This window comes from Xenopus laevis, chromosome 5S (genome assembly GCF_017654675.1).
Source record: "Xenopus laevis strain J_2021 chromosome 5S, Xenopus_laevis_v10.1, whole genome shotgun sequence".
NCBI lineage: Eukaryota > Metazoa > Chordata > Amphibia > Anura > Pipidae > Xenopus > Xenopus laevis.
The window spans coordinates 131,364,277-131,390,319 of NC_054380.1; the positions used below are offsets into that span (position 1 = coordinate 131,364,277).

Consider the following 26,043-nt stretch of genomic DNA (forward strand, 5'->3'; position numbering starts at 1 on the left):
ATAGCAGGTATAGTAGGGAGAGATGGTGCCTATAGTAACAGTGGATAATAGTCTCTGGGAAGGGAGTGTGACTGTGGGATAGCAGGTATAGTAGGGAGAGATGGTGCCTATAGTAACAGTGGGATAATAGTCTCTGGGAAGGGAGTGTGACTGTGGGATAGCAGGTATAGTAGGGAGAGATGGTGCCTATAGTAGCAGTGGGATAATGTCAGGACTTACCCTGGTGGTCTAGTGGGCGGCGGGGTCCACCGCCGCTCCTTCGGCGTGGACGCCCGCTGCGCAGCTCCTGCTCTCTTCCTGGTGCCGGTTTCCCCTAAGGCACGAGCGCCGCGCACGCTCGGTTCTTAAAGGCGGAGTGACGCTGGCGTGTGACATCAGCGCGCAATGGCGCCAAATTCAAATGTATTTAAGGGGAATTTAGGTTTCAGCAAGTTGCCCGTTGCTAGGTTCAAATTAGCTTGTTCCTGGGTGCTATTACTTGTGATTCCTAATTTATCTACCGTGTTTGACCCTTGCCTGCCTGATTTACTACGCTGATCTCTCTAATCCTGACCTTTGCCTGTCTGTTAACTCCGAACTCTCCAATCCTGACCTCTGCCTGTCCATTGACCATTCTACGCTATCTCTATCCTGATTTTGGCCTGTCTGATTATTCTACCTGCTTGTGCTGGCCCGGCCTGCCGCTTCCTGTGGCTTTCTATCTTCCAGTATCCTTGTAAACAGTCGTGCCCCATTGCCTGCCAGAACTTACACCTTGCACCTCTCATTAAGTCCAGGTGGCATCTGAGTAAGCTGAGGGCTCCTCCCGAGGCCAAAGGCGGTCACTTAACTGGTGAAGTCGAGCCGAGACCAGGGTGCTTGGTTTCTGTTCTGGTGTAGGGTGCCGACCGTGACAGATAATAGTCTCTGGGAAGGGACTGTTGCATGTGGGATAACTGAACCTATTTTTTAAGCTCTTAATGCTAGGCCTGCTTTTGGAAGAATATTATGAAATTACTATAAGGCAGGCACTAGCATCTTCTAAGACTACCAAACACAACCTCTTTCTTTTCTAATCAAAAGATCCAGACTAGATCCTCCACAGTTGTGTGACGTCTCATAAAGGTGCTCAGTACTTTTAGTTTTCCCAAAGTGGGTACATACAGAACATACAGAACTGCCGATTCCCTTGTACTCAATCAATTTAACATTAATTATCCATTTGAAAGTGAAAACTAAAATCTATATATGCTGATTTGATACAGTATTATTTGGGCTTATATGGTGTGTCACATGGCCGTTGAAGTCACACCTGTGTTGGGTCATTGTAGCCAATCTGACACGTTCATACTGATCACATGACTTGCTTTTAAGTAATGTGGTGAAGGAGTATAATAGATTTCCTTTTCATTTTCTTTCTCAAAAGTTAATTGTATATAAGTTTATAAATGTTTACCATACTATTCATTGTAGTAGGGCAGGGGTCCCCAAACTTTTTTTTTACCCCTGAGCAACATTCAGATGTAAAAAGAGTTAGGGAGCAATGCAAGAATGAAAAATGTTTCTGGGTGGTGCAAAATAAGTGCTCTGATTGACTATTGGTTGTCCCTATGTGGGCTGGCAGCCTACAGGAAGGTCTGTTTGACAGTACACCTGGATTTTATGTAACCCAAACTTGCCTCCAAGCCAGAAATTCAAAAACAAGCTCCTGCTTTGACATCAATGGAAGCAACATACAAGGGGCTGGGGAGCAACATGTTCCTTATAAGCCACTGGTTTGGTATCACTGTAGAAGAGTACAAAATCGAATTAAGTCTTCATAAATACAGTAAAAGTTCCTGAGGACCAGTAGAACTTTTCCTAGATAATATTGAGGTATTGCTTTTGTAAAGGTTGTGTGTGAACATATGGCCCAGTGGACCCTACCTCTAAAAAGTTCAAATGTTAAACTGTTCATAGGGCCTTCTATTATAATGTTATATACTTGTAAATTAAGCTAACACTATTGGTTGGCTAGGCTTGAGAGAAATGGAAAATGCCTATTGATATTGAAGGCCCACGAGCAAATGTAACACCTCAAAGTGGCAATGAACTAAAAAAAAGTCTGAGTTAGGTGTAACCACTTATAGTACCAAAAACCTTTTCTGAATGTTACGGAAGACTTTATGTACTACTGTAGGGATTATAATGACCACATATTGCCTCTCACACCTTGGGTACTCAGTACTGTGCTGATTAGAATTGAGGGAAATGCTTTTTTAGGGACAAATCCTTCCAGTGTGCCAAAAGTTGACAGCACTGATGTGACATCTTAGATAATCACAAATTTTAAAAAAAATGATTTTTGTCTCAAATACTTCTGTTTGGTAAGTTCAATAAATGTGTCTTTAAGATGAAAAAGAAAAGCCATGGAACATGATTTTAATGATGCATCCTATTTTAATGATGATTATGCATGATGTTACCACTGAAATGATAATAGTTAAAAATAATGCCAGTTTTTATTAGCTTACAATAAAGAAAACATTTTTTATATGTTTACACAGAAAAACACATTTTAAGACTTTGTGTAAACTAGTTGCTACTGTATTTGAAAATAACACAAAAACCTACTTTTCAGCTATGGCAGTCTATTCAGTTTTTTTTCCAGTTACGAATGTTCTCAATGATTTGCTCTGCAGTTAATTTTCCTTCTCTGAGTTGTCTCTCAATAATCTGCTGTAGTTCTTCCCAATTCTTAGAACCTTTTTCGATGCCATCCAGTACCATTGAGCGTGCAATTTCTGCTTGTTTGCTTATAATGTCCTTTCTTAAGTGAGGAATTTCATCAAATGATTTCCAGTCAAAGGGATGAGGGACATCAACTTTCAGTTCTCCTTTCCGGGTGGATATATATGTCTTAATTTCTTCTGTAGCAGAATCCTGCATGCTTTGGAGAAGTTGGGTGATATACTCAATAAAAGAATTGTAGTTTTGGATGATAGTGTCGATTAGTCGGCTTGCCTCAGCAATAAGCTTCTCATAAGAATTTACAACAAGGCTATATGCATCTTGAATTTTTTCATTTAGAATCATATTACTGTCTTCTGAAAATTGCCTGGCAGTTGCAGACCATTTAGTTACTCTGTCTTCAAGATCTCTTGAAACCCTCATAATTAATTGTTTGCCCTTTCCATCTGCATTGGTCAGCATTTCGCTAGCATGTTGGTAGTATTTTTTTAAAAATTCCTTAGTTTGTTCTGTTATTTCTGAAGCATTAATTCCATATTTGGATGGCAGGTCCTTTAGGGAATCAATGATTGCTTGAAGCAGTTGCATGACCTTCTCTTCTATCTCATAATACTTCACTGACCATCCCACAATATTTGGATCTAAATATTCTTCACGCAATGCCTTTGCATAGACCTGCAGCTGATTTAGTTTTTCAGAAATATCTTCATGTCCGATTTGAGCATAGTTTTGGAGCTGGCTTATAACCTTCTTCATCTCTTCAACTAAGTTATTCAGTTCTCTTGCAAAATCTGATGTCATGGCATCATTATACATTTGTTGAAATTGAAGTCTTACATCTTCAGTATTCTGGCTTTGCAAAGCTTGGATGATATCCACTGTTTTCTGAGTGATCACCTGTATAAAACTTTTAAGATGATTGAGTGCACTTTCTAGACTTACACTTTGAAGGCCCTGTATAACATTTTTGGTCATTTGTTTCAGATTAGTAATAAAGCTTTTACATGCATCTGTAATTTCTTTGCCCTTGATTGTTACTTCAGTACCTGGAATCTTAAGCTGTATACGGTTAACATATTGAATGCAGGCATCATACATATTTTGCAAGGCTTCAAAAAGCTGGTCAATGGTGCTCACTACTTTTTGCATGCCAAGGTTAAATAGTTCTTCTCCAGAATACTTTCTGGTTTGTCCTGGTAACTGGAATCGTGTGTTTTTTACAAACTTAATAGCTGCATCAATCAAGTCTTTCATCTTATTTTGATAGGCACGTATTAATTCAATTGCTTTGTCTTTAACTTCACCATCATTCAGAAAAATTGACATATCCTTTGGATCTTGATACCATTTTTGTGCGCTGCTCATAATGTCCATATATTTGTCGGTGGCTCCTCTGGCTGTTGACCGCAACTGGTATTCTATTTTGTTGATTTCATTGGAAGTAGATCTGTATGTTGATGTAATTTTGTCCTGTAGATCTTCCTTCATCTTCAGATTTGCTTCACTAATTTCCATTCCAAAATGCTCCTTGTGGTATTTATTGACACAGTTATGGATGGCATTAGAAATCTTTGGCAACCTTTCTTTCAAACCATTAAGTACATCCATGGCTGCTTCTTCTCTCCAGTTGAGTTTGTACTGAATGCGTTCAGGATTTTTAAGGGACACCTCACCTCTCATTATTAATGTGTCTTTTCCTGGAGTTGACTAAAAAAAAAAAAGAAAGTAAGTACATGATACATAAACTAAGAGGTATAATCATTACATGTTGAATGGGAAATCCTGCAGGATTCCTAACCATTTCATCCTTGATGAAATGTCATTGACTCAATCTGGGTAACGGCTAATATTTTTATTTATCATGCAATTGCTGCAGTTATAACAGCTAATGATAATTATGGAACTGGTCTACATCCATCTTACTTTTTGATAAAATGCCATAATTTTCTGACAAATACTACTGTTCCACCATACTGGATAAAGTTAAACATGCCGTTATTACATACAGTGTAAATGGTGAAATATTGTAATCCTGAGGGTTTGTTTACCCATAGATATTAAACATTTTTCTTGCTTGTTCTGCCCCAGCTTCTGTTTCTTAACCCTTCCATTCTCCTAGTAAAAACTATGACCAGCTGTTAAAAGGAACAGTAACACCAAAAAAATGAAAGGAATAACAATATAATGTACTGTTGCCCTGCACTGGTAAAACTGATGTGATTGCTTCAAAAACACAACTATAGTTTATTTAAACAAGCTGCTGTGTAGCTATGGGGGCAGCCATTCTAGTGCAGGATACATAGTAGATAACAGATAAGTTCTCAAGTATTCCATTGTATGCTAAAGAGCGTATCTGTTATTTGCTGTGTATCCTGTGGCTTTTCTTCTTTTTTCGGCTTTGAATGGCTGCCCCCATAGCTACACAGCAGCTTCTATATATAAACTATAGTAGTGTATGTAAATTATGATACCGTTCTGCAGCAAATAATATTATGCTTTGAACAATCTGTGATATATGTAACCATTCCATTAATAGTGTCTTTCATAATAATGGATTATTTTGTGCTCCTTGAAAAATGAGTTGCTGTTATTTTTATCTAAAGGGCAAAAAATAAAATAAAAATGTTTCTTATAAATAGCTTATATTTCCCGTTACTTGAGAACTGGATCAGTGACTCGTAGTTTCTACTGTTATTTCCTCAGTGGAACCCTGTAATTATGAAACCATATTCCATCCAAGCGCCTTTGTGACATCCATCTCAATGTCAGTTATTAATGTATTTAGACCTTGAGACACCCCAGGTTTATAGCTGAGCAGTACATCACTATTAGATGATATATCAAAACATACTCACCAGAGACCGACTAAACAGTTTCCCTTTCAGTGTTGTGGATTCCTTCTCAAGTACAAGCCCCAGAGTACCAGCTGATGGAGATGACAGAGTTGAAGTCATTTTGTTATTTTCTTGTTGACAGCGTATTTGCACATCTGTAAAGGTTGGGCTTTTGATGTCTATATTAATATTATGCCTGGGAATCCTAAAGAAGAAGAAACAAACTAAGAATTAGATAAGCCTAATGACAAGAATTCTTTAATTCCATACATTTTGTGGGAATTGTTCAGCCATATGCCAACAGTTCAGGCACAGCATCTGAAAAACAGGTGACCTGGGTTTACAATTTGTGACAGCCCTTACTGTAGCTAAGATAGCCGTATCCTCCTATGACATTGGATTCCAAACTCAGATTATAAATGCTAGGCTTCACTGCAAGTAAAACTTGAAACTGATACTAACAACTTTCTAGCATTCTATGTATTATATTATGTTTTTTGTGTTCAGTAAAGAGCATCTTTCACTAAGCCGTGCTCCTGTGGTAACAAAAATGAAGGTTACCGTAAGCCATTGAAGTAGATGTCTTCCTTCCAGTTCATGCTTAGATCAGAATGTGCAAACGTCCCCTCAAGAATGAGTCCATTTTCTGAATCTGTGCTTGCTGATGCTATAAAGAAATATAGTTTTGTTGTAAAAGTCTGTAAACATTTATATGTGTATGTATAGATAAAGTATTAAAAGGGATACTGTCATGGGAAAACATGTTTTTTTCAAAACGCATCAGTTAATAGTGCTACTCCAGCAGAATTCTGCACTGAAATCCGATTCTCAAAAGAGCAAACAGGGTTTTTTTATATTCAATTTTGAAATCTGACATGGGACTAGACATATTGTCAGTTTCCCAGCTGCCTCAGTCATGTGACTTGTGCCTGCACTTTAGGATGGAACTACTTTCTGGCAGGCTGTTATTTCTCCTACTTAATGTAACTGAATCAGTCTCAGTGGGACTTGGCTTTTAGGGTCAGTCCACATGAGCATATTCGGGGCGATTTAGTGGCCTGGCTACTAATCACCTCTTCTTCTGGGCGACAATCTCCCCGAACTGCCTTTGCGTGTCTTCCCATCCACTATAATGAAAAGTCGCCTGCGCTAAAGTACACAGGGTGTTTCGTTTTCAGAAGTCACCGAGTGTTCCTCGTGAGGCAAGATCTACCAGGGAGCTGTTATCTTGTGTTAGGGAGCTGCTATATCGTTACCTTCCTATTTTTCTTTTGTTAGGCTGCTGGATGGGGCAGGGAGGGGTTGATATCACTCCAAATTGCAGTATAGCAGTAAAGAGTGACTAAAGTTTATCAGAGCACAAGTCACATGACTGGGGGCAGCTGGGAAACTGACAATATGTCTAGCCCCATATCAGATTTCAAAATTGAATATTAAAAAATCTGTTTGCACTTTTGAGAAATGGTTTCAGTGCAGAATTCTGCTGGAGCATTAAATGATGCGTTTTGAAAAAAACATGTTTTCCTACAAAGAGTTAGCTGAAAGGAAAGGGAAAATACAGTAATATAGTAAGGGGGTTATTTACTAAACTCCAAATGCAAAAAAATTTCAAAATTTCAAAATTGATTAAACTCCAAGGATGGAAAAGTGCAAATCTGAAAATCCGGCATCTCAGACCTGTCGAGGTTGCATAAGTCAATGGGAGAAGTCCCAATGATTTTTTGATGTGCGCTGGGTTTCATGCAATACCCCAAAGTTTTCGGGGGTTTTGGGCAAAAAACATAAGAATTCTGAGTTTTGGGTTGAAAAATCCGAAAAAATCATGAAATATGATTTTTTTTTTCCCACAAAGCAAATTTTCTGGAAAATGTAGTAGTAAATATGCGTAAAAAACCAGAGCGGATTTGATTGGAGTTTGTAGCAGAAAATGTTGAGATAAAACTGGACTTTGATTAATAAACCCCTAAGTATGGAGGGACAGATAGGAAAGAGAAAAAGAGATTGGATGCACCTTACTAAAAGTTATTCCTAAATATAGATGTTACTATATATGTACAGCTCTTTAACTTACCATCAAGATCATATTCCAGAAAACGTAGTGTAGAACTGCTAGAGGCATCAAGGGAAGCCACAAAATTATTTGAATTGTTGGTCATTTTGGTTGTCCATGTCAGATTGTAGATTGGTGAAGAGAGCTGTACAGTTCCAGCCAAAGCTCCAAAAGCTGGGATGAAAAGACCAGCAGGCAAATTCATTTTGATTGGTGGGATCTCTATGTTCTGTTCCGGTATTTCTATTGTTGGCAAATCAATGTCTGCTATTTTGTTTACCAAGCTATTAAAATCTACATTGTAAAAGCTTTTGGGCAGTGTGTATCTGGCCAGTGTAATCTGATACTGTGGAATGGTGACTTCAAAGAAAGGTATTTTGTACTCTTCCATGGTAATGTACTTTGTAGTAATATCAACTTTGGGAAGCTTAACCTGTGGCAATGAAGGTAAGTTGATGTCAAATGGCAAAGTGCTCTTCATTTCGCTTATTTTTATGTTGCTCAGGTCTATTTTAGTTGTTGGAACATTCAGATTGGTGAATGGAACCTTGAAAGTTGGGATTTCGAGAACAGTTGGAATTTCTGGGAGTTCCATATCACGCATTGTACTGGGAAGGTCTTTCATCCATTGTGGTGGTTTCAGTGTCACAGCAGGGAATCTGATAATGAATCCATCTGCCACTTTATTTATTGGGATTGGGAAGAAAAAGCCTTCTTTGTTTTTTGTGTAAGTTACTGATGTTGATACATTTAAGTATTGCTTTTCATCTTCACTTGTTGTAACATCAAACTTCAAGACCTCCCAAATGCTCTTTTCATATACTGGCAAAAATATATAATTTAACATACTGGCATGCCCTTGCAATGACCCATCAATCTGAAATCTTGCATCTGTTTCGTCATTGGAGAGCTTTACATTATGAGCTAAAATAATGGTGTGAAAAATTCCATGACCATTAAGACCAAACTCCTGTTTATCTGTATTAGCACTTAGTAAAATCTCCTGGTTATATGCTACATTTTCAAAAAATGAGTTTGGTTGGTCGATCTTGACTTGGAGATTTGCCAGCAAACTCCAAAGAGCTAGTTCAAATGTAGCTTTGCAGTTTTGCTTTCCCTGGGTTTTGAAAAGTGGTGTTACTCTTAAATAATTTTCCCCATTGTGCTCCCAGACTGCATAAATTCGACTTGTCGTTGCTTCTACTGCAAGGGTTTCTGCTACATCCAGTGTTCCTACACTATCTGCTTTAGAGCTACCTACAAATTTCATAGATGACCTGACACCATTGGAATTTAGGTATGTGTTGGCTTCATTGGTGAACTTTCCAGAAAAGTCTTGGTGGGCTAAAAGGGTACCGACAATATCTCCATATGTTTTTGTCTCCATAGAAAAATAAGATGTTAGACTCTCAATAGTCAAAGTGTGATCAATGGTTCCTTTGGCATTGTTTCTATTTAGTGAATCATTTAAGTCATAATTCAAGATAATTTTTGATGAAACAGTGGGTTTTGTTTTAGTATTGCCATTCAGTTCCTGTTTGAATGTAAGCTGTAATATGGGTAGGCTCATTTTTGCATTTGTGATCACAGATGCTTCTACATTTCTTTTTCCAAGTGACATAGAGCTTTCATGTTTTCCATCAATAAATGCAGTTTTCACAGCAAGGGCTGTGGCTAATTTTAGTCCCCTTTTACGTGTTAACCCTGTTGTTCCATCTATGGTAAACTGCAGAGCATCAATGATGGAGGTTGAGGCCACACTGATACGAGCAGAAATGTCAGATTGATTATACAGTCCAGCACTTGTTGTTAATGAAATAACATTTGATTTAAATGAAAAATCATAAGTTAGATTTCCCATTGCTGGAATAGAAATGGTATGTGGCCCACTAGGCAGTTTCAATTTAGGGAGTGTGAGTTTGCGTAGGGTATTTGGAACATGAAGCACAGGGAGTTCCAATGATGGTAAAACGACTGTATATGTCGGTATAGAGAATCCAATCACAGGCAATCTGAAGCTTGGTGTCCTTACTTCTTTAGGAATGACATAACCAAATGCCGGAAGTTCTGCACTAAATGGGGAGACTTCAATATTGAGAAGTGGTATAGTGTACCCAGGTACTCTTAAGGTTCTTGGTGCCTTACCAACTGAATTTGCCACCTTGTACTTATCAAACTTAGCTTTTGCTTCATTGTAGGAGTCCATGAGCATTTTGAGTGTGCTATCCCGTCCTTTCTCAAATTTCTTTGTAAGAATTTTCATGTTGGAGTTGATGGAGTCATATAAGGAATCTAGAGGCAACTGAATGGAATGCACGTCTGTGTTTTTCTTATACTGAAGTTTCACATTCAAGTCAACATTCTGCTTGGTAGTAGTCAAAAGATTCTTCAAACCAGCTTGTTCCCACAAAGAAAAGTCTCTAACTTCAGGTGTGTTTACTGAAATATATGGAACATGCATTTCAGGGATGCTTATTGGAATGGTCAAAAAATCAAGGTTTGCTTCACCATTCATTCCTACAATGGCCTCAACAGATTCTTCATTGTTGCCAACGGAAATAGTATGTGAAACTTTATACTGATTGAACCTGCCATTGACTTGCCAAGATATTTGCTGAACGTTTAAGTTGAGTATAAAGTTATAGTTGTTCAGGAACTCAATTTTGCCGGTGAGTTTTAATGGAAAGCCAACTTTCAGATTTCCATTATTTGTAGTAGACAGGTTTATATCAAATGGCCTTGCAGCAAAAGTGAGAGAGTTCTGAATTGTTCCAGTTGCCCGTCCGGAGAGTTCAGCATTATGAGTTGCTGTCAGTCCTAATGTCATGTCACTGACTTGACCACTTCCTCTAACAGATATAATACTGTTTCCAACATAAGGAGATTCAGCTTTTGATGTTATATCAACATTGACAAAACTTAATAAGGCAGACTCATATTTTAAAGTTTGATCAAGCTTCAGGTACTTATCCGTTATTTTATTACTTCCAGACAACTCTACAAGAGATCCCATAACATTGAATTTGAGATTTGATTGATGGGTACCTTCATCTGAAAGGAAAGGAGAGGCCAATTTCCAGTTCCCTTTACCAGAAGACATAAGTAGGATTCTACCAGCTTCCAAAAATGACTCAACATCATTTTGAAGCTCAAGCTGACTTGAGATATCAAACTCAGGAATGTTCAGTTTATGAGAATACTTAGTGTTGCATTCTGCTGTAATCCTCCCCTGTAGCTTAACAAGAATGTCATTGTGCAAGGAAGCTTCATTCTTCTCTGTTTTCCAACTTGCTACTGTCTCTACTTTTGTCTGAATATAACTTCCAGCAAATGTTGCTTCACTATTGTGGTCAAGTTTAAAATATTTGTTAGATGCCACCACTGTTTCCTTTAGCATTAGCTGCTCTAACATTGGAGCTGAAATACGAGCATCAGCCATTAGGTTAAAGGCCAAAGCGTCAATCATTGAAGTTGATGCTGCCGTGAGAGAAGCTATGAATTCTGGGTTCTTTTCAGAAATGGTGCCATTTTTCATTTCAGCTGCAGTTGAAAGTGTCATAAATGGAGATTTTACTATAAAAGAGCTGGAAAGTTTGCCAAATGTTGGGATAGAAACAGAGTGTGGAATTTTTGGGAGTTGGAATTCAGGTATTTGAATGTCAGCAAACTGGAAGTTGTTAAGATTTAGTTTGGGGATTTTCATTTCTGGTATTTGTATACTGGGCATGTTCATTTCAGGGAAGGTAATGGAAGGAAATCCCATGTCACTCATCTTCAGATCTTTCAGATATGTCTCTGGAGATGGCCATTGAAAATCACTGTAAAGTACTTGATCAATTATTTTAACAATTCTGAGTTTCAGTTCATGAAGATCAATTACATATGAAGACACTTTGACACTATTTAGAATGGTGAACTCTGGGGTGACAAATCTTGATGGAATTTCAATATCTTCTAATTCTTTTAAATTAATTTCCACTGATGGGACTTGCAAATCCGTGAACAGAATGGTAAAAGACGGAGTCTTAAGAGTGGCATCTCTGAAAGCATAGAGGCTAACTTCAAATGGAGGGATTGTCATTAGCCCAAGATTCATTTCTGGCACAAGGAACCCTTCTTCAATAAACAACGTAAATCTTTCAGCCCACTCTTCAATACTATGTTCTTTAGCAAATATTTTAAACTTCCCAGACATATATAGCCACTCATTTGTTACATATATCACAATTTGATGGTACATCTGGCTGAGTTGTTGCAAATATATTCGAATCTCCTGCTGTATATTCATAGAGTTTATTGTGTCTCTAAAATCTTCAAGGTTTTCTAGTATTCTAGTTCTCAGGTCATTAAGCATAGCTGAGCTCATGACATCTTGATACCACTGCATCACAGCAGAAAGTCTAGTGTCTCTTACTTGCTGAACATATTCTGTGGCCATCATGCTTACATCATTTATATACTGTTTTAGGGCCTCTGCTTTTTCTGGTAACTCTAGGGCTTTCATGTTCTCATTCAGTGTCTGTCTTACCTCTTGGATCCAGTTATTGGCATCATCCACAAACTTTTCATAATTGAATGATTTCAGCTTCTTTACGCAAACATTAAGAAACTCATTGATGTCATCAACCAGCTTTTTGAAGTCATATTCTTTTACTTTCTTAATGGAATCTTGAATGAAAGCAATTAGTTTTCTGTAATACATTTTGACATCCATATTGGTAAGCATGTCTGTTACTTTCTTAATTGTCTCTTTCACTTTTTGTTGGTTGAGAAGTTGAATAAAGTTTTCCAGCACGGTTTGAACTTTCTTATCAATATCATATTCTGAAATTACATCCTGCAGCTTGTCCACCACAGCATTTAATTTCTCTGTTACATCATATTCCATTAGAAGTATAATAATATAATTTTGCATGTATTCAGTTGCTGTATTAATCTCCTTAATTGGCAGTGCACTCATCAACCGTTGTCTGTATTCTGAAAAGTCAGTGCTTTGAAGGTAGTTTCTAAAACTGATGGCAATTTGGTCAATGTCAATGCTTTGAATCAAAGACTGTATCTTCTGTAGCATCTGCTGAAGAGTAGCCTGGATTTGGTATAAGTTATCAACATTTTGAATCCATGCTGCAAAACTTTCTCCTAACTCTTTGAAATTGATCTTTTCCACTTGATTTTGAAGGTTCTTGACAATATCAATTAACTTTTCACGAATTTTATAATGTTTGTCCAATGATTTGACTTTGTCAATAATTTGCTGCAGAAGTGTCTCAATGGCTTTGGACAATTGCTCTAGGTCATAATTTTCCTGAATGTATGTTTGAATTCCAGCAAGGTAAGATTTCAGATTTTCCCGAGCTGTTTGCAAAATGTTTCCTATTGCTTTGTAAAACTCCTCTGAAGAAAGTTTAATATCTTTTGTCAATGAAATAAGTTTTTCTTTTAGCTCATTTATCCTTCTTTCCAAATCCAAATTATTGATATAATCATTCATTTGTTCTGGAATTTTGTTAAGGGTCATTTTGTATTTCTTGACATACTGGTCAATGTTAATGCTTTTCAATGAATTCTGCAGAGCTTGTAGGGATGTAAGCAAGGCACCCCTTACCTTTTCAAATAAAGATCCGATGTTTTCAATAAAGGGCAAATCAATAACATGCACATCTTTGTTTTTGTCGTACTTTACAAAACCAGAAATACTGAATTCCTGTGGAGTGCTCACACTGTCTCTGAGACTTAGAGCATCAATTGGATTAAATTCACCAAATGGCATTCGAATCTGTCTATCCAGTATAGAGAGGTCTGCTAAAGTCTGTCCACTCAGCTCAATGCCCATTTTTTCAGGATTGTTATAAATGCTGAAATCCTGAGCATAGGTATTTTGGTTTAGCTGACTCTTCAATTTCCATGAGCTTGTTTGCTCTGAAGGAGTAACCAGGACATTTATCTTGTAATCTAGTAATGTAGTATATCTACTTCCTGCATCAAGTGAATGACTTGTGGACCCTCGGTAATCATGGACTAAGTTAAAGGAAAGAGGCTCTGCTTTCAAGATGAATTTACTATAGAGTTCTCCTGATTGATCTCCAAAAATGCTTATCCTTCCATCTGCATTAGTATGAGAATCAATAGTCATGGTAAATGGAGCCACAACTGAACGAATCATGTTAGTAAAGCGCATCGATTTGGTTTCAGAGTTTGTATTGCTGCTAAATGATGCAGAAAGGCCAGCAATTTCCATATTTACTGTATGACTGTGGGCCGTGCCTTGTATATTTGCAACTGTGTCGGTTTTTAGGTTTGTTGTCAGGTCACTGAAGGAGAAGCCATAGGAATGTTTTAAATTGTCTTTGTTAAAAGCCCCTCCCATATTTCCGTTGACTTTGATGCTAAATGCTGCAAGCTCCATTTGCCCCTGGTTACTAAACTGAAGTGCGTCAAATAGGAATTCATTATTTAAAGTAGCTGTCATGGTGTATGGCTGCAGCTGTAGATCAAATTCATGCTTATAAGATCTGTCTCTGTTGAGAGCGTTTTCAAATTTGGAGTTGAAGTGGGCTAATGATCCAGTAATGGTCAGATCATTGCTGTTTTCTAGTTTCATTTGGTCATAGGAACCCATCATATTGTTGGAGAACTTCAGTCCTTCTTTACTAATTTTAAAGCTCAGGATGTTTTTACTGCCTACACCAAGAATAGTTGCTTGATATACACTACCCAAGGACAGTTCTGTTAGAGCTGCTTTCCCATCAGCAGTAAGCTTGGCATAGTGTTCTTGGTAACGGCCATTTACTGTCATTTTCATCATTCCTCCTGTTAATCCAATAGCAGCATTTAAATCATTCTCCAAGGTTAAAGGACTGAAGTTAACATTAGTTGTGGCACTAGTGGATAAGCCTTCTTGGGAGATTTTCAGAGTAGCTTTGTGGGCAGCCCGATTAACTTGACTGTTAAGACTGACATCTGCATTTAATTCAAGGCCTTGGGAATTCAAAGATCCAGAAAGTAAGGTGTAGTATCTGTTTCTCTTGTAGTCTGCTTGGTATTCAGAACGAATGGCTGCCATCTGCCTTGACAGAGTAACTTCAAATTTATTCAGACCAATCAAGTTGTAGTAATTGCCATTTGTATCTGACTTATATGTGAGTTGCTTGTTTCGGAAATCTAGGGTCATAGTATTTGTCAGGGCTCCATCCTGAACATCAGTCGTTGAAGTTATTGTTACTCTTTCTCGGAGGATCATTCCAGACATTTTATTTGTTAACTTAACAAAAGATAAGTCCATGTTAAAATTTGATTCTGTATTTACTTGCAAGTTGTCTGGGTTAATAATAAGCCTCAATGTGTAATCACTTGTTGCAAGCAATGATGCCAATTTAAACTGCCCATTAAGGTTATAATCTGATGTCACAAGGTTATTGTTTGATGTTGCTTCAGCCGATGAGGTTAAAGAGCCTTCAAACCCCAGTATGCTTTTGGCGTCATACATGTAGGTTCCCTTAAATGCTGGATTACTTTGTAAATTATATGTTTCTTTGAGATTTATATTTGCCTCAAGAAGGTTATGAAGTACAGATCCAGTGTATGACATTAACAAGAATTTATCACGATTGTATGAAAAATCCCCAGCACCTAGAGTAAAACAGAACAACAACAAAAAAGTCAATGTCTGCCATAATATTGGATATATCATTTAACAATGCATAGTAAGTGCATCTTAAATTTGGGCATTATGATCACTATCTTACCATACAGTACAGCAGAGTAATAGTGATTATTAGATATTCAAGCCAGTATTTTTGAACAAATATTAAAATCATTATGTTTAGTACATAAGGTACAGAACAGTCCTGAGTGTTAAGGTGGCCATACACGGGCCGATAAAAGCTGCCCCGAGGGGCGGCCAGATCTCGATCGGATGGGACTAAAAATCTCCTCGGATCGTGGCCGCATCTATTCGTTGATCCGGTCCCGCGATCCGCCTGCCCGCTCCCATTCGTTAGGATCCGATCGTTGGGCCCTAGGGCCCACGATCGGATCAGCCCAATATTGCCCACCTCAAGGTGGCCATACAAGGGCCGATAAAAGCTGCCCCGAGGGGCTTCCCCGATCGAGATCTGGCCGAAAGTAGGCCAGATCTCAATCGGATGGGACTAAAAATCCCATCAGATCGCGGCCGCATCTATTCGTTGATGCGGTCCAGCAATCCAACCGCCCGTTCCCATTCGTTAGGATCCGATCGGATCAGCACGATATTGCCCACCCCATATCGGGGAGAGATCCGCTCGTTTGGCGACATCGCCAACCAAGCGGATCTCTCCGTGTATGGCCAGCTTTAGATGTTAATGGTGGGCAGTATTTAAAATTTTCTTCATAACCAATACTTACCGTTAATTTTATATGACAAAATATCCCAGATGGAATCAGCTTTTATCTCATAGTTAGCATTGTATGAAGGGAAATCCATTGTAGTGTCTCCAAAACTGTAGGATGCAGACCAGTTGTAGTAATTGCTGTTTATTTTTGATGAAACATCCAAAGCCCCAATCAATGGAACTTTAAGTTGGTAGGACTCTGGAATAGTGAAGGAAGGAATCCTGAACTCCTTGGAGGGAAACTTCAGTCCAATTGAAGGCATATCAACAGGAGGGGATCTCATGCTTCTAGAAGCTATCAGTTGTTCAGTTGACTTTCCTCCATAGGGTAATGGAATATTGATGACCATACTGTCCTTGCCAAAAGTACATCTGATCCTTCCATTGCTGTAATTAAGTGGTATATTATTAAATACTCTCACCTCAATAAATCAAATTTCCTATTACAAACTTCAGTTTATAATTGAAGTTTTCATGCTTTGAGGAAAAGGTTAAATCTGGTTTACCTGTTTAGGAAAAGTTGCTCTGGAAGAGATGGGAAACCTAACTCTGGAAAGTCCAGTTCTTTTAGCGCAGTCAATTTATTATGGAGAGTATTTGCAAAGGGGATATCTTTTGATGTCTTCTTCAGCCAGTTATTTGCAGCCTGCAGGTAAAATTGCATAACATTTTAATTGCAAATGTATTAGGTATAAATAGTGAGGCCTGCATCCTGTAAATAGTCTTGTATGTTTAAGGAGTTAAGGTCATTTATTGACATCCACAAATTATCCATGGCCTATCTTATTCAAGAGTCCAGCTTTACAGCCCATTCTGTTTACCTAGTGAACAACTACTATACTTGTATACAACTTGTATTTCATCATACAGGAGCCCATTGTGTCAAACAAAGGTTTTGACCTGCTTGGTATACTTCCCTAAAAAGTTGTGGTAACTTATGTTTCCTATGTAAAAGCAAGTAAAATATATAAAATAATGGACATTGAAAAGCTGCTCTGGTTTCCTCTGTATAATAATAAATATATTCTATTTTGAAATGTTATGATTAAAGATAATGCATGACCAGAACCCAGGTAGGGATTTTTATAGCCTAACCCACCCAAATAATAATTATTTATCTTTATCTACTGAATACTTGAGCCAGCAATGATAAAGTTAATATTAAGAAAAACACTTACCACCAGTGACTGTGAAGCAATATGCCTCACTGTCATATCAGTTTGGGCAACCTTGAAATCCAAAGCCTCATTGGCATAGTTTTTCATTGTCTCTGGATAATTATAGACATCTGAGAATTTAACATCAGGAAGCTGAGATATAATCTTCTTTACGTTTGTGTTAGTCTCAGTGCTCCATTCCAGTTCAATCTTTTCAATATCTGAAAAAAAAAAATTAAATTAACACCAGGACTACACCCTACAGAGATTTTAGGGAGACCCATGTTGATCCAAAAGCCCTTCTATGCCTGGTACCATTGCTTAGTGGTCCCTCTCTATAACAGATAAACAAATTAAAGAACTGTGTTTTACGAACAAGGAATGGCGACAGATAGACCTCCACAAAATGTTTTGGATATATTGACTACTGCTTTCTTCCACTGGATGGCAGAATTAGTTGATATGCCCTCTGTGCCATTTAGCTATCTTTATAACAGCATATTGCTTTCATAGACATAGACCTTGTTGGAACTCCATTTTTACTTTATGTGTCCATAGAACAGTAAATGGGAGAGTTACAAGAGGGAAAAGATAGTAGAGCAGCACTGGGAACGACATACCATATGTAAAGGCTACACGTTGAGATCCAGACAAGGAGCAGATCTGAGCAGAAGACTGAAGCTGAATTCGGACTGATTGTACTAAGTCTTGAACTGAAGCTTCAGATGTAACTTGCACATTCAGGCGTGGTATAGATAGCATGCCTATAATCTGAGCATCACGTTTCCCATTGTAACTGTTAAAATAATTTAAACCATAATTAGTTGTTTGCATGATGAAAATGAATACAATTGGATGCATCAAGCTGGTAATTTTCATAAGATTATGATGTTCTAGCCCTTATTTTAAAGAACATGAAGGAAATATAATAAGTCCCGGATTACCTTATCTTTCCAGTAAGAGTAACTTCTGGAACTTGCTGGTTGTGGACATCAAGTATAACAGCATATGACTTCTTTAACTCAGTGGATTCATCATTGATTTTCATACTGGCACCAAAGTTTACATCAGAATTTGGAATTAGTACATCGCTTGTCAAGATCACCTTATTGCGGTTGTACTTCATAACCAGTTTAGCATCACATGGTCTTGATCCTACGTTAAAATATGTGTTTCATTAACATCGTGAGCTTCATGTATACCACACATGGCACTGTTCTGTTATATTGTTACCTTCAGCTTGAGCAGACAGTATGAAAGTATCAACCATGTCTCCATCTTCCCTATTAAGATTATAGTTTGCTGTTACAGAGTACTCCTCCACTTCTCCAGTTGGCTGAATCTCCAGCTCAAATCTTAAAAAAAAAACACTTAAAATTAGTCATGTATGAAATTGTGGCTAACCACAATGGTCCATTAAATATTACAGCTAAAGAACATTCTACAGTTAGATTTTTATATATGGTACATTTCTGGGAATAAATGACTAGGACTTGAACTATAAAGAACTCTAACCGATGGTCTACCAAAAAAATGTCAGCATGCATACAGCATGTTTGGCTCCAGAAGAAAGTATACTGTATTCGTAATAAAGAAAAGAGGAAATGTCTCACTAACCTTGTCTCTCCAGTCAGAGGGAAGTAAGGAGCTCCATCTATCGAACCAGCATTGGAGTATTCCATATTAGTGCAGTAGTTTAGCCCTGTGAACAAAGGCTTGCAAGATGCCAGTGCCTCCCGGTTTCCAATTATGGAAGTCATGACTTCAGTCTTTGATGCAAAGACCAAGTTAAGCTTATTGCTAGAAGCAAGAACAAATTGTAGTTCTCTGTTAATTGTGTTGTTTCACATTAAATGAATAAGATCCTTTTCCCAATCAAATATTATCAGACCTGCGCAAAGAAATGGATTCTGACCCAAACCTTCAGCTTGAGAAGCTAACACATGTCCCAGAATATGGGCAGGCAATTAAACAAACCCCTGTATGTAGGCATTAAAGGAACATATCAGTATAATGTATCCTGATGTCCCTTTAATACAAGTCTACATTCCCTTCTCAACAGCTGATAAAGGTAACCAATATGAGTCCATGCTCAGATTCTGGCATACAGCATTGGCTTGAGGCTGTGATAAAAAAAGACTTACCTATTATTTCTTAAGACTACAGGTATGGGATCAGTTATCTGGTGACCAGTTATCCAGAAATCTCTGGATTACAAAAAAGGCCATCTCACATAGACTCCATTTGGTCCAATTAATCCTAATTTTAAAAATTATTACCTTTCCTCTGTAATAATAAAACAGTATCTTGTACTTAATCCCAACTAAGATATAATTAATCCTTATTGAAGCAGAACCAGTCTACTGGGTTCATTTAGGGGCAAAATCATCAAGGGTCGAATATCAAGGGTTAGTTAACCCTCAATATACGACTGGGAATGAAAATCCTTCGACTTCGAATATTGAAGTCGAAGGATTTTGCGCAAATACTTTGATCGAACGATCAAAGGAATAATCGTTTGATCGAACGATTAAATCCTTCTAATCAAAGGATTCGAAGGATTTTAATCCAACGATTGAAGGATTATCCTTCGACCAAAAAAACTTAGCCAAGCCTATGGGGACCTTCCCTATAGGCTAACATTGGGTTCGGTAGCTTTTAGGTGGCAAACTAGGGGGTCAAAGTTTTTTCTTAAAGAGAAAGTACTTCGACTATCGAATGGTCGAATAGTCGAACAATTTTTAGTTCGAATCCTTCGATTCGAAGTAGAAGTCGTAGTCGAAGGTCGAAGTAGCCCATTCGATGGTCGAAGTAGCCAAAAAAACACTTCGAAATTCAAAGTATTTTTTCTTCTATTCCTTCACTCGAAGTTAATGAATTGGCCCCTTAATGTTTGTATGATTTTCTACTAGACTTAAGGTATGAAGATCCAAATTATGGAAAGATCCATTATCTGGAAAACCCTAGGTCCCACGCATTCTGGAATAACAGGTCCCATACCTGTACAAATAATGGATACGTTTGAATATTGACTCTACCTGATACTGAACAGCTTTGTTGGTGTCTTTGGTGCTGGAATGGCAAATCGAAATTGTCCCTCTTTCACCGAAAATCGTGCTTCAATTCCAGATTCGTGATAGATATTGGTATTCATTAGCACTGCGTGTCTAGAAAACTCAGGAATCTCAATTCCCATTTGAGTTACAAATTCCACAGCAACCGCTGGCTTCATAGAGAGTTCTGTTTTCATCTAGGGAGTCAAATGAAAATAGTTTTAAGTTTTCATTTCATTAGAGGTTAATGAAGAGTGAAAGTGAACTGACATTGATATGACTGGATATAGACCTTAGCTGCTGATATCACTGCACCATTCTAATGTTTCTATTTTGATTTGCTCCACTGGTGGTCAGCTTGGGTGTTGTTTGCATTGTATAGGGTGGCCTAGCAGGAGGCTGGTGTAATTTTAGAGCAGTAAACCTGGTGGAATGTGGCTCAAAAGTGTATGAAAAGTTGGGGGTGTCGGTCGTAAAATGATGTACTTGAAAAAGTAAAACTTTTGGTAACTAATGAGACAGCAGAATAGTGTGGAGACAATTTTCTCTTTATTTCAACTTCAAGCAGCTCAGAAAAGGCATCAGAATACTATAGAAGCAGATCCCTTAACTGTTTCTTGATTTGAATGGTGATGGCGTCATTATGGAAAATCTTTGGGTCATTTTGAATCAATTGTCTTATCGGTCGTGTTTACTATGAACCATTCACAGAATATTCTTTCTCAGTCATGCCCTTCATTAATAACATGGATTTCACTCCGAATGGATATGGTGATTAGAATAAATAAACCACTGCAGGACAAATGACTATAAAGGCACTAAATCTGAATAAACAAATAATAACAGCGGAAGGGAGAAACTGCAACGGTTCTTAATGGTTCTGCTGATGCAATCTGTCGTAGCAATAAATCATCTATGAGAGTTTATTTAATGTACAAGATTTGCGATGGTGAATATTTTATGTGCAGAGAAGTAACAAATGCTTCAACTTACATTTTTCACCCCAAACTTCATTCCAGCCCGTGTCCCAGGGGTTATTATGCCGGAAAGAGAGACTCGAAGCTGAAGTCCTGCTCCTGTGGGCAGGTCAAACTCATTATCCATAAAGATGTAATGAAGGAAGAGGTCAGTCTCAGCTCCTTTGGAAATGGCCCTTATGATCTAAAATGAAAGGATTGCATTGGTATTCCATAATCGTTTTGATAATGATTGTATGTGAGGTTTTCCACTGGTCTATGTGTAGACAAACTAATTTCTTCCAGATTATCAACGGTTACCCCTAAATTAGCAATCTTATTTGGTATATTCATTCTCAAAAGGTTTTTATATTGTAATGACTACCAAGGGAACTTAGAAGGGGGTTTTGTACATGGGATATAAAGGCAGGAAAGAGACAGTTAGGGAAATATTAAATTAGGAGCATATTTAGAGGTGGGTATATGGGTGATTTGAAAACTACAATTCCCTTACATATATTTAGAAAAGTGAACATCTAACCAGCACCATTATTTGTATCAGGCATGGCTCTCCAGTAATCCAAGGAGCCAATACTTTGATTTAAAAAGGGAACTGTCATTGATAAAAAGATTCTCTCGTAGTGTAGTAAGTGGTTTAGTAGCGTGTTTCCTTAACTTTCCGCAGACAACCCAACCTTGCTATGTGTCAGTAGTCTATGCTGGAACCAACCGATTACAATGGATGAAATGTGCCAGTGACTCACAGCATAGGCTTGTTTGTTTGCAGTTAGTAACATTTGGGTTGAAGAACTAAATATATAAACTGTAAGATGTGATTTATTACATTTCCACTATGGTTATTTATATATTTTTTAATATTAATGACAGTACCGCTTTAATATTAAAGAGTATTAAAGGCACAATGTGCAGTAATGCTAAGCCAGATTTATAGTAACTTAATTGTCCTACAAATGGCCTATAAAACATATTACAGCAGTTTGATTTGCATGGGGAAACGTATTTATTAGCATATTTCTAGTGATGGGCGAATTTATTTGCCAGGCATGAATTAGAGGCGAATTTGCGTGATTCGCTGCCAGCGAATAAATTCGCAAAACGCCTGCGAAAATTCACCTGAAAGAATTCGCCGAAGTAAAAAAAAAAATTTTGCCAAAAGCAGACGCCGGCATCAAAAACGGGTGACGGCGTCAAAAACGAGACGCCGGCGCCGTTTCGCCAATTTTTTGCCATTTTGAGAAATTCGCCCATCACTACATATTTCCATTATGCAGCCATCATTGCTCTAATGTGCTAAACTTAGCCAAAAGCCTGAAACAAGTAAGTCCATAGACAGTGTCCATTGTTTTTCTAAATTCATTTTTACAGGGACCTGTTATCCAGAATAAATATTTCTGGATATGGTGACTTTCCTTAATTTGTATCTCCATATCTTAGTTGTATCTTAGTCTACTAAAAATGTATTTAAATATTAATTTCACCCAGTAGGATTGCTTTGGTTCCAGCAAGCATTAATTATATCTTAGTCGGGATCAAGTACAAGGTACTGTTTTATTATTTTAAAGAAAAAGGAAATGATTTTTAAAAATGTGAACTATCTGATTATAATGGAGTCTATGGGAAATGGTCTTGCTGTTATTCAGAGCTTCCTGGATAACAGGTTTCTGAATAACGCATCCTAAACCTGTACTATAAAGTCCCTTTAAAAAGACTGACAATGCTGCACACTAATCCTGCACATCGCAAGGACCTGGATGACTAAGGTACAAGTTGAATACAGTACAGTACCTGTGCCGGCAGCTCTTGAGTGGTATGGAAAGTCTTTAGCAGCATTGCTCCAAGAGTTCTGAAGTCATTCAACTGTAGATAGCCCAGTTCTTGACCCAATATTTCAAGAAATAATTTCCCTTCAGGTGCATCACTAGATCTCACTTCCTTTATCAGTTTCTCAATATTGTATAAAACTGCTTTAGCCAAGTCCTATAATAAATATATTGTAATTGAACAATGCATTAAATACAAACAACGTTATTTTTTTATTACATGAAAATACAGGCATCAGAAAACATCTAAACTGAAATGTGGGTGGCCATTTGGTGGAGTTGGCTTACAAACAGTGTCAAATATTGTTACTGCCTATTGTGGGACTACATACTGCTGGGTCGGTGGTCAAAATTATGCACCTTACAAGGTTCCTATTTACAATGTGTTCACACCATTAACCTCTTTCTATAATACAACCATGGTCTTATTATTTGAATAAAAATGACTAAGAAAGGTTCTGTGGTTTACAGTTTGGATATCATCATGTACTGCCTACAGTATTTACCTGATTTTGCCCGCTTTGCCTGGGAATACCATACCACTTGTACAAAACCTCAGTGACCTTGTCTGGAAGTTTTCCATCAACCCAATACAGTGCTTTTAAGGTGCAATCAGGGAAGAATCCTCCATTTCCAAAGAGAGCATCTAGAGTGGGCTCAAAGCCTTTTCCTTCTACACCAATCTATGGAAATAAAAATAAAAGGTGCTTTAGACTTAGACTTAAGACACATGTATGGGTCTTATTAGAATGGCCATAGTTTTACATGTATTCATTCTATCAGACCAAAATAACTTTTTGCACAGTCAAAGCACTCAACACCTGATCAACTGTTCTTCTCATGGTTCAAAAGACAGAAGCAAGCCCAGCAACCCCTTCAATGTCATCCCCGGCCTTTATGAATATTAGCAATGAACAATACCTCAAACATATCCACAGACTTTCCGAACACATTTAGTGTAGCCTCCAGCATTGCTTCTTTAGGCATGTTGCTTTCAGAATCAAAAATGACACTGGTGACCAAATCAGCTCCGACTGCATTATCAAGACCTGGAATATGAACATCTCGGGAGACATGGTAGTTCTGTGAGACCTTTGTGTAGTCTGCATCAACATTTAAGGACTGAATTGATATAAGAGCCTCCTGCAGTTTACTTTTAATTCTGTAGACAAAAGAATAATATAAAACAAGCAGATTAAGAAAGATGATATGATAAATATTATGCCCTAAAAGCTCCAGTAAAAAGAATAAATGTTGATCAGATATCAACACAAAGTGTCCTATGGTTGAAACCATGTTTTCATCCTATCAACTCCCCACCCCCATTTACTATATAACTGGTTGCTCTAAGGTCCCTTAATCAGTTTAGATTACAGAATACATGACGTTACCCCATGAGAGCAACCGTGGCTTCTCATTAACCTTAATATATTTTCCTGAATGTTTAAAGGAAGTTAAAATGAGCCTACTTTAAAAAAGGTTGCATTGTTCCTTTAAAATAAGTAGTTACCCTTCAGTTTCTGCAGCATCCATTTGCAGAATGTTACGCATATGAGAGGACACAAAGTTTTTCACTTGTCGATTATCATCTTTAAGCAGCACTTTGACAACCTTGCGAAGGTCTGACGGCGAGGGGTTTTTCATCAGCATGAGATAGGCTGCCAGTCTCTTTTGTACAGGGGCGCTGCTGTCTTGGAAGACCTGGACAAGTACTCCTCGAACCTAATTGAAAATTTTAAAAATTCAAAAATATTCAATATTCAAAAATATTCCCTTAAGGACCTTAATAATCAGAGTTATCATTTTAATGAATACTGTGAGTTATGAGCTCAATGTGTTTTTCCCTGTAGAGTAGAACATTGTGTGATCATGGCATGATTTTGAAAGCACAAGAATGCTGGTAGAAACAATGCCTATGCATCAAGCCTTTGATTACAATGGCATCTGCCTGTCACTGAACACACGCAATGGATTTCAACCTGAAAATGTGAGCATTGAGTATACTATCAAATCAACACCATGAGGCATGGGCAGTATCAGCAGTTTCTTGCCCATGGTTTTATAGAGCAGAAAGTGCACATTGCCTGGACCAATGTTTGGGATGAACTTCAATAAAAAGCTTGGATTGTTTTTTACATTAGGAATCCAATACTGCCATTGGTTTCTAAGTTTCAGAATGACTTTAATATAAAGATACATCTAGGGACTGCACACTCAAATTTAAAAAGGCAAAATGTTATTACATTTAGAAAAATACACTTACATATTCAGCTATGGCCCAGTATTGGCCCAATATTGAGTGTGCAGTCCCTAGAATTATCTTTATATTGAATTTTTGGGAGACTTTGTTTGGGCGGTCTTCATGGGACAAGCACCTCACTATTGAATTAAAATTGGGCGTGTGCCTTCTAAAAATCTAATTCGTCAGAATGACTTTAAGGCCAATTTTTTTTTTCTGTGTAAAACAAAATTTGCCCAAAAAAAACTGTGTAAAAAGCTATGTAAAATAAATGGCGAGTTTATCAAGGTGTGTGCAATTTTACACCATGTGGATGGCAGATTTGACACCTTTATTATACATTGCTTCTTCTGGAAGTCAAAAGTCCAAAGATATATTCCAAGACAATTCTCTCAAAGTTAAAAAATCACTCTTTATTTAGCATAAATATTAAAAAGTAGGCATACAGACCACAGACCAATTGATGCTCCGCTTTACGCGTTTCGCACCCACAGGCACTTATTCATAGGCATTGCCTATGAATAAGTGCCTGTGGGTGTGAAACGCGTAAGGCAGAGCATCAATTGGTCTGTATGCCTACTTTTTAATATTTATGCTAAATAAAGAGTGATTTTTTAACTTTGAGAGAATTGTCTTGGAATATATCTTTGGACTTTTGATTTGGGTGCCCTTTGGAGTTGGGGGCTATATTCCAGCATTTTTTGGCCCTTATTTGACAGGCCTGTGTAGACTGCAGCAGCTGAATTATAAGTGTTTTTTGGATTCCTCTGGAAGTCACTCCAAGAAAAAACACGTACATTTTTACGCCATTTTTTACACGCCAAAGTGTTGT

The 26,043-nt window shown here is 37.7% G+C and overlaps 1 protein-coding gene across 1 annotated transcript; it reads right to left on the minus strand.

Moving 5' to 3' along the window:
- Positions 1–2,398: 2,398 nt before the first annotated feature.
- On the minus strand, positions 2,399–5,748 carry apob.S (apolipoprotein B S homeolog; the record flags this gene model as incomplete). Its single annotated transcript, NM_001095755.1, is given in 3 exon segments — positions 2,399–3,199; positions 3,202–4,416; positions 5,565–5,748. Coding segments are annotated over 3 exon segments (1,338 nt in total). The 3' UTR covers positions 2,399–3,175.
- Positions 5,749–26,043: the final 20,295 nt, after the last annotated feature.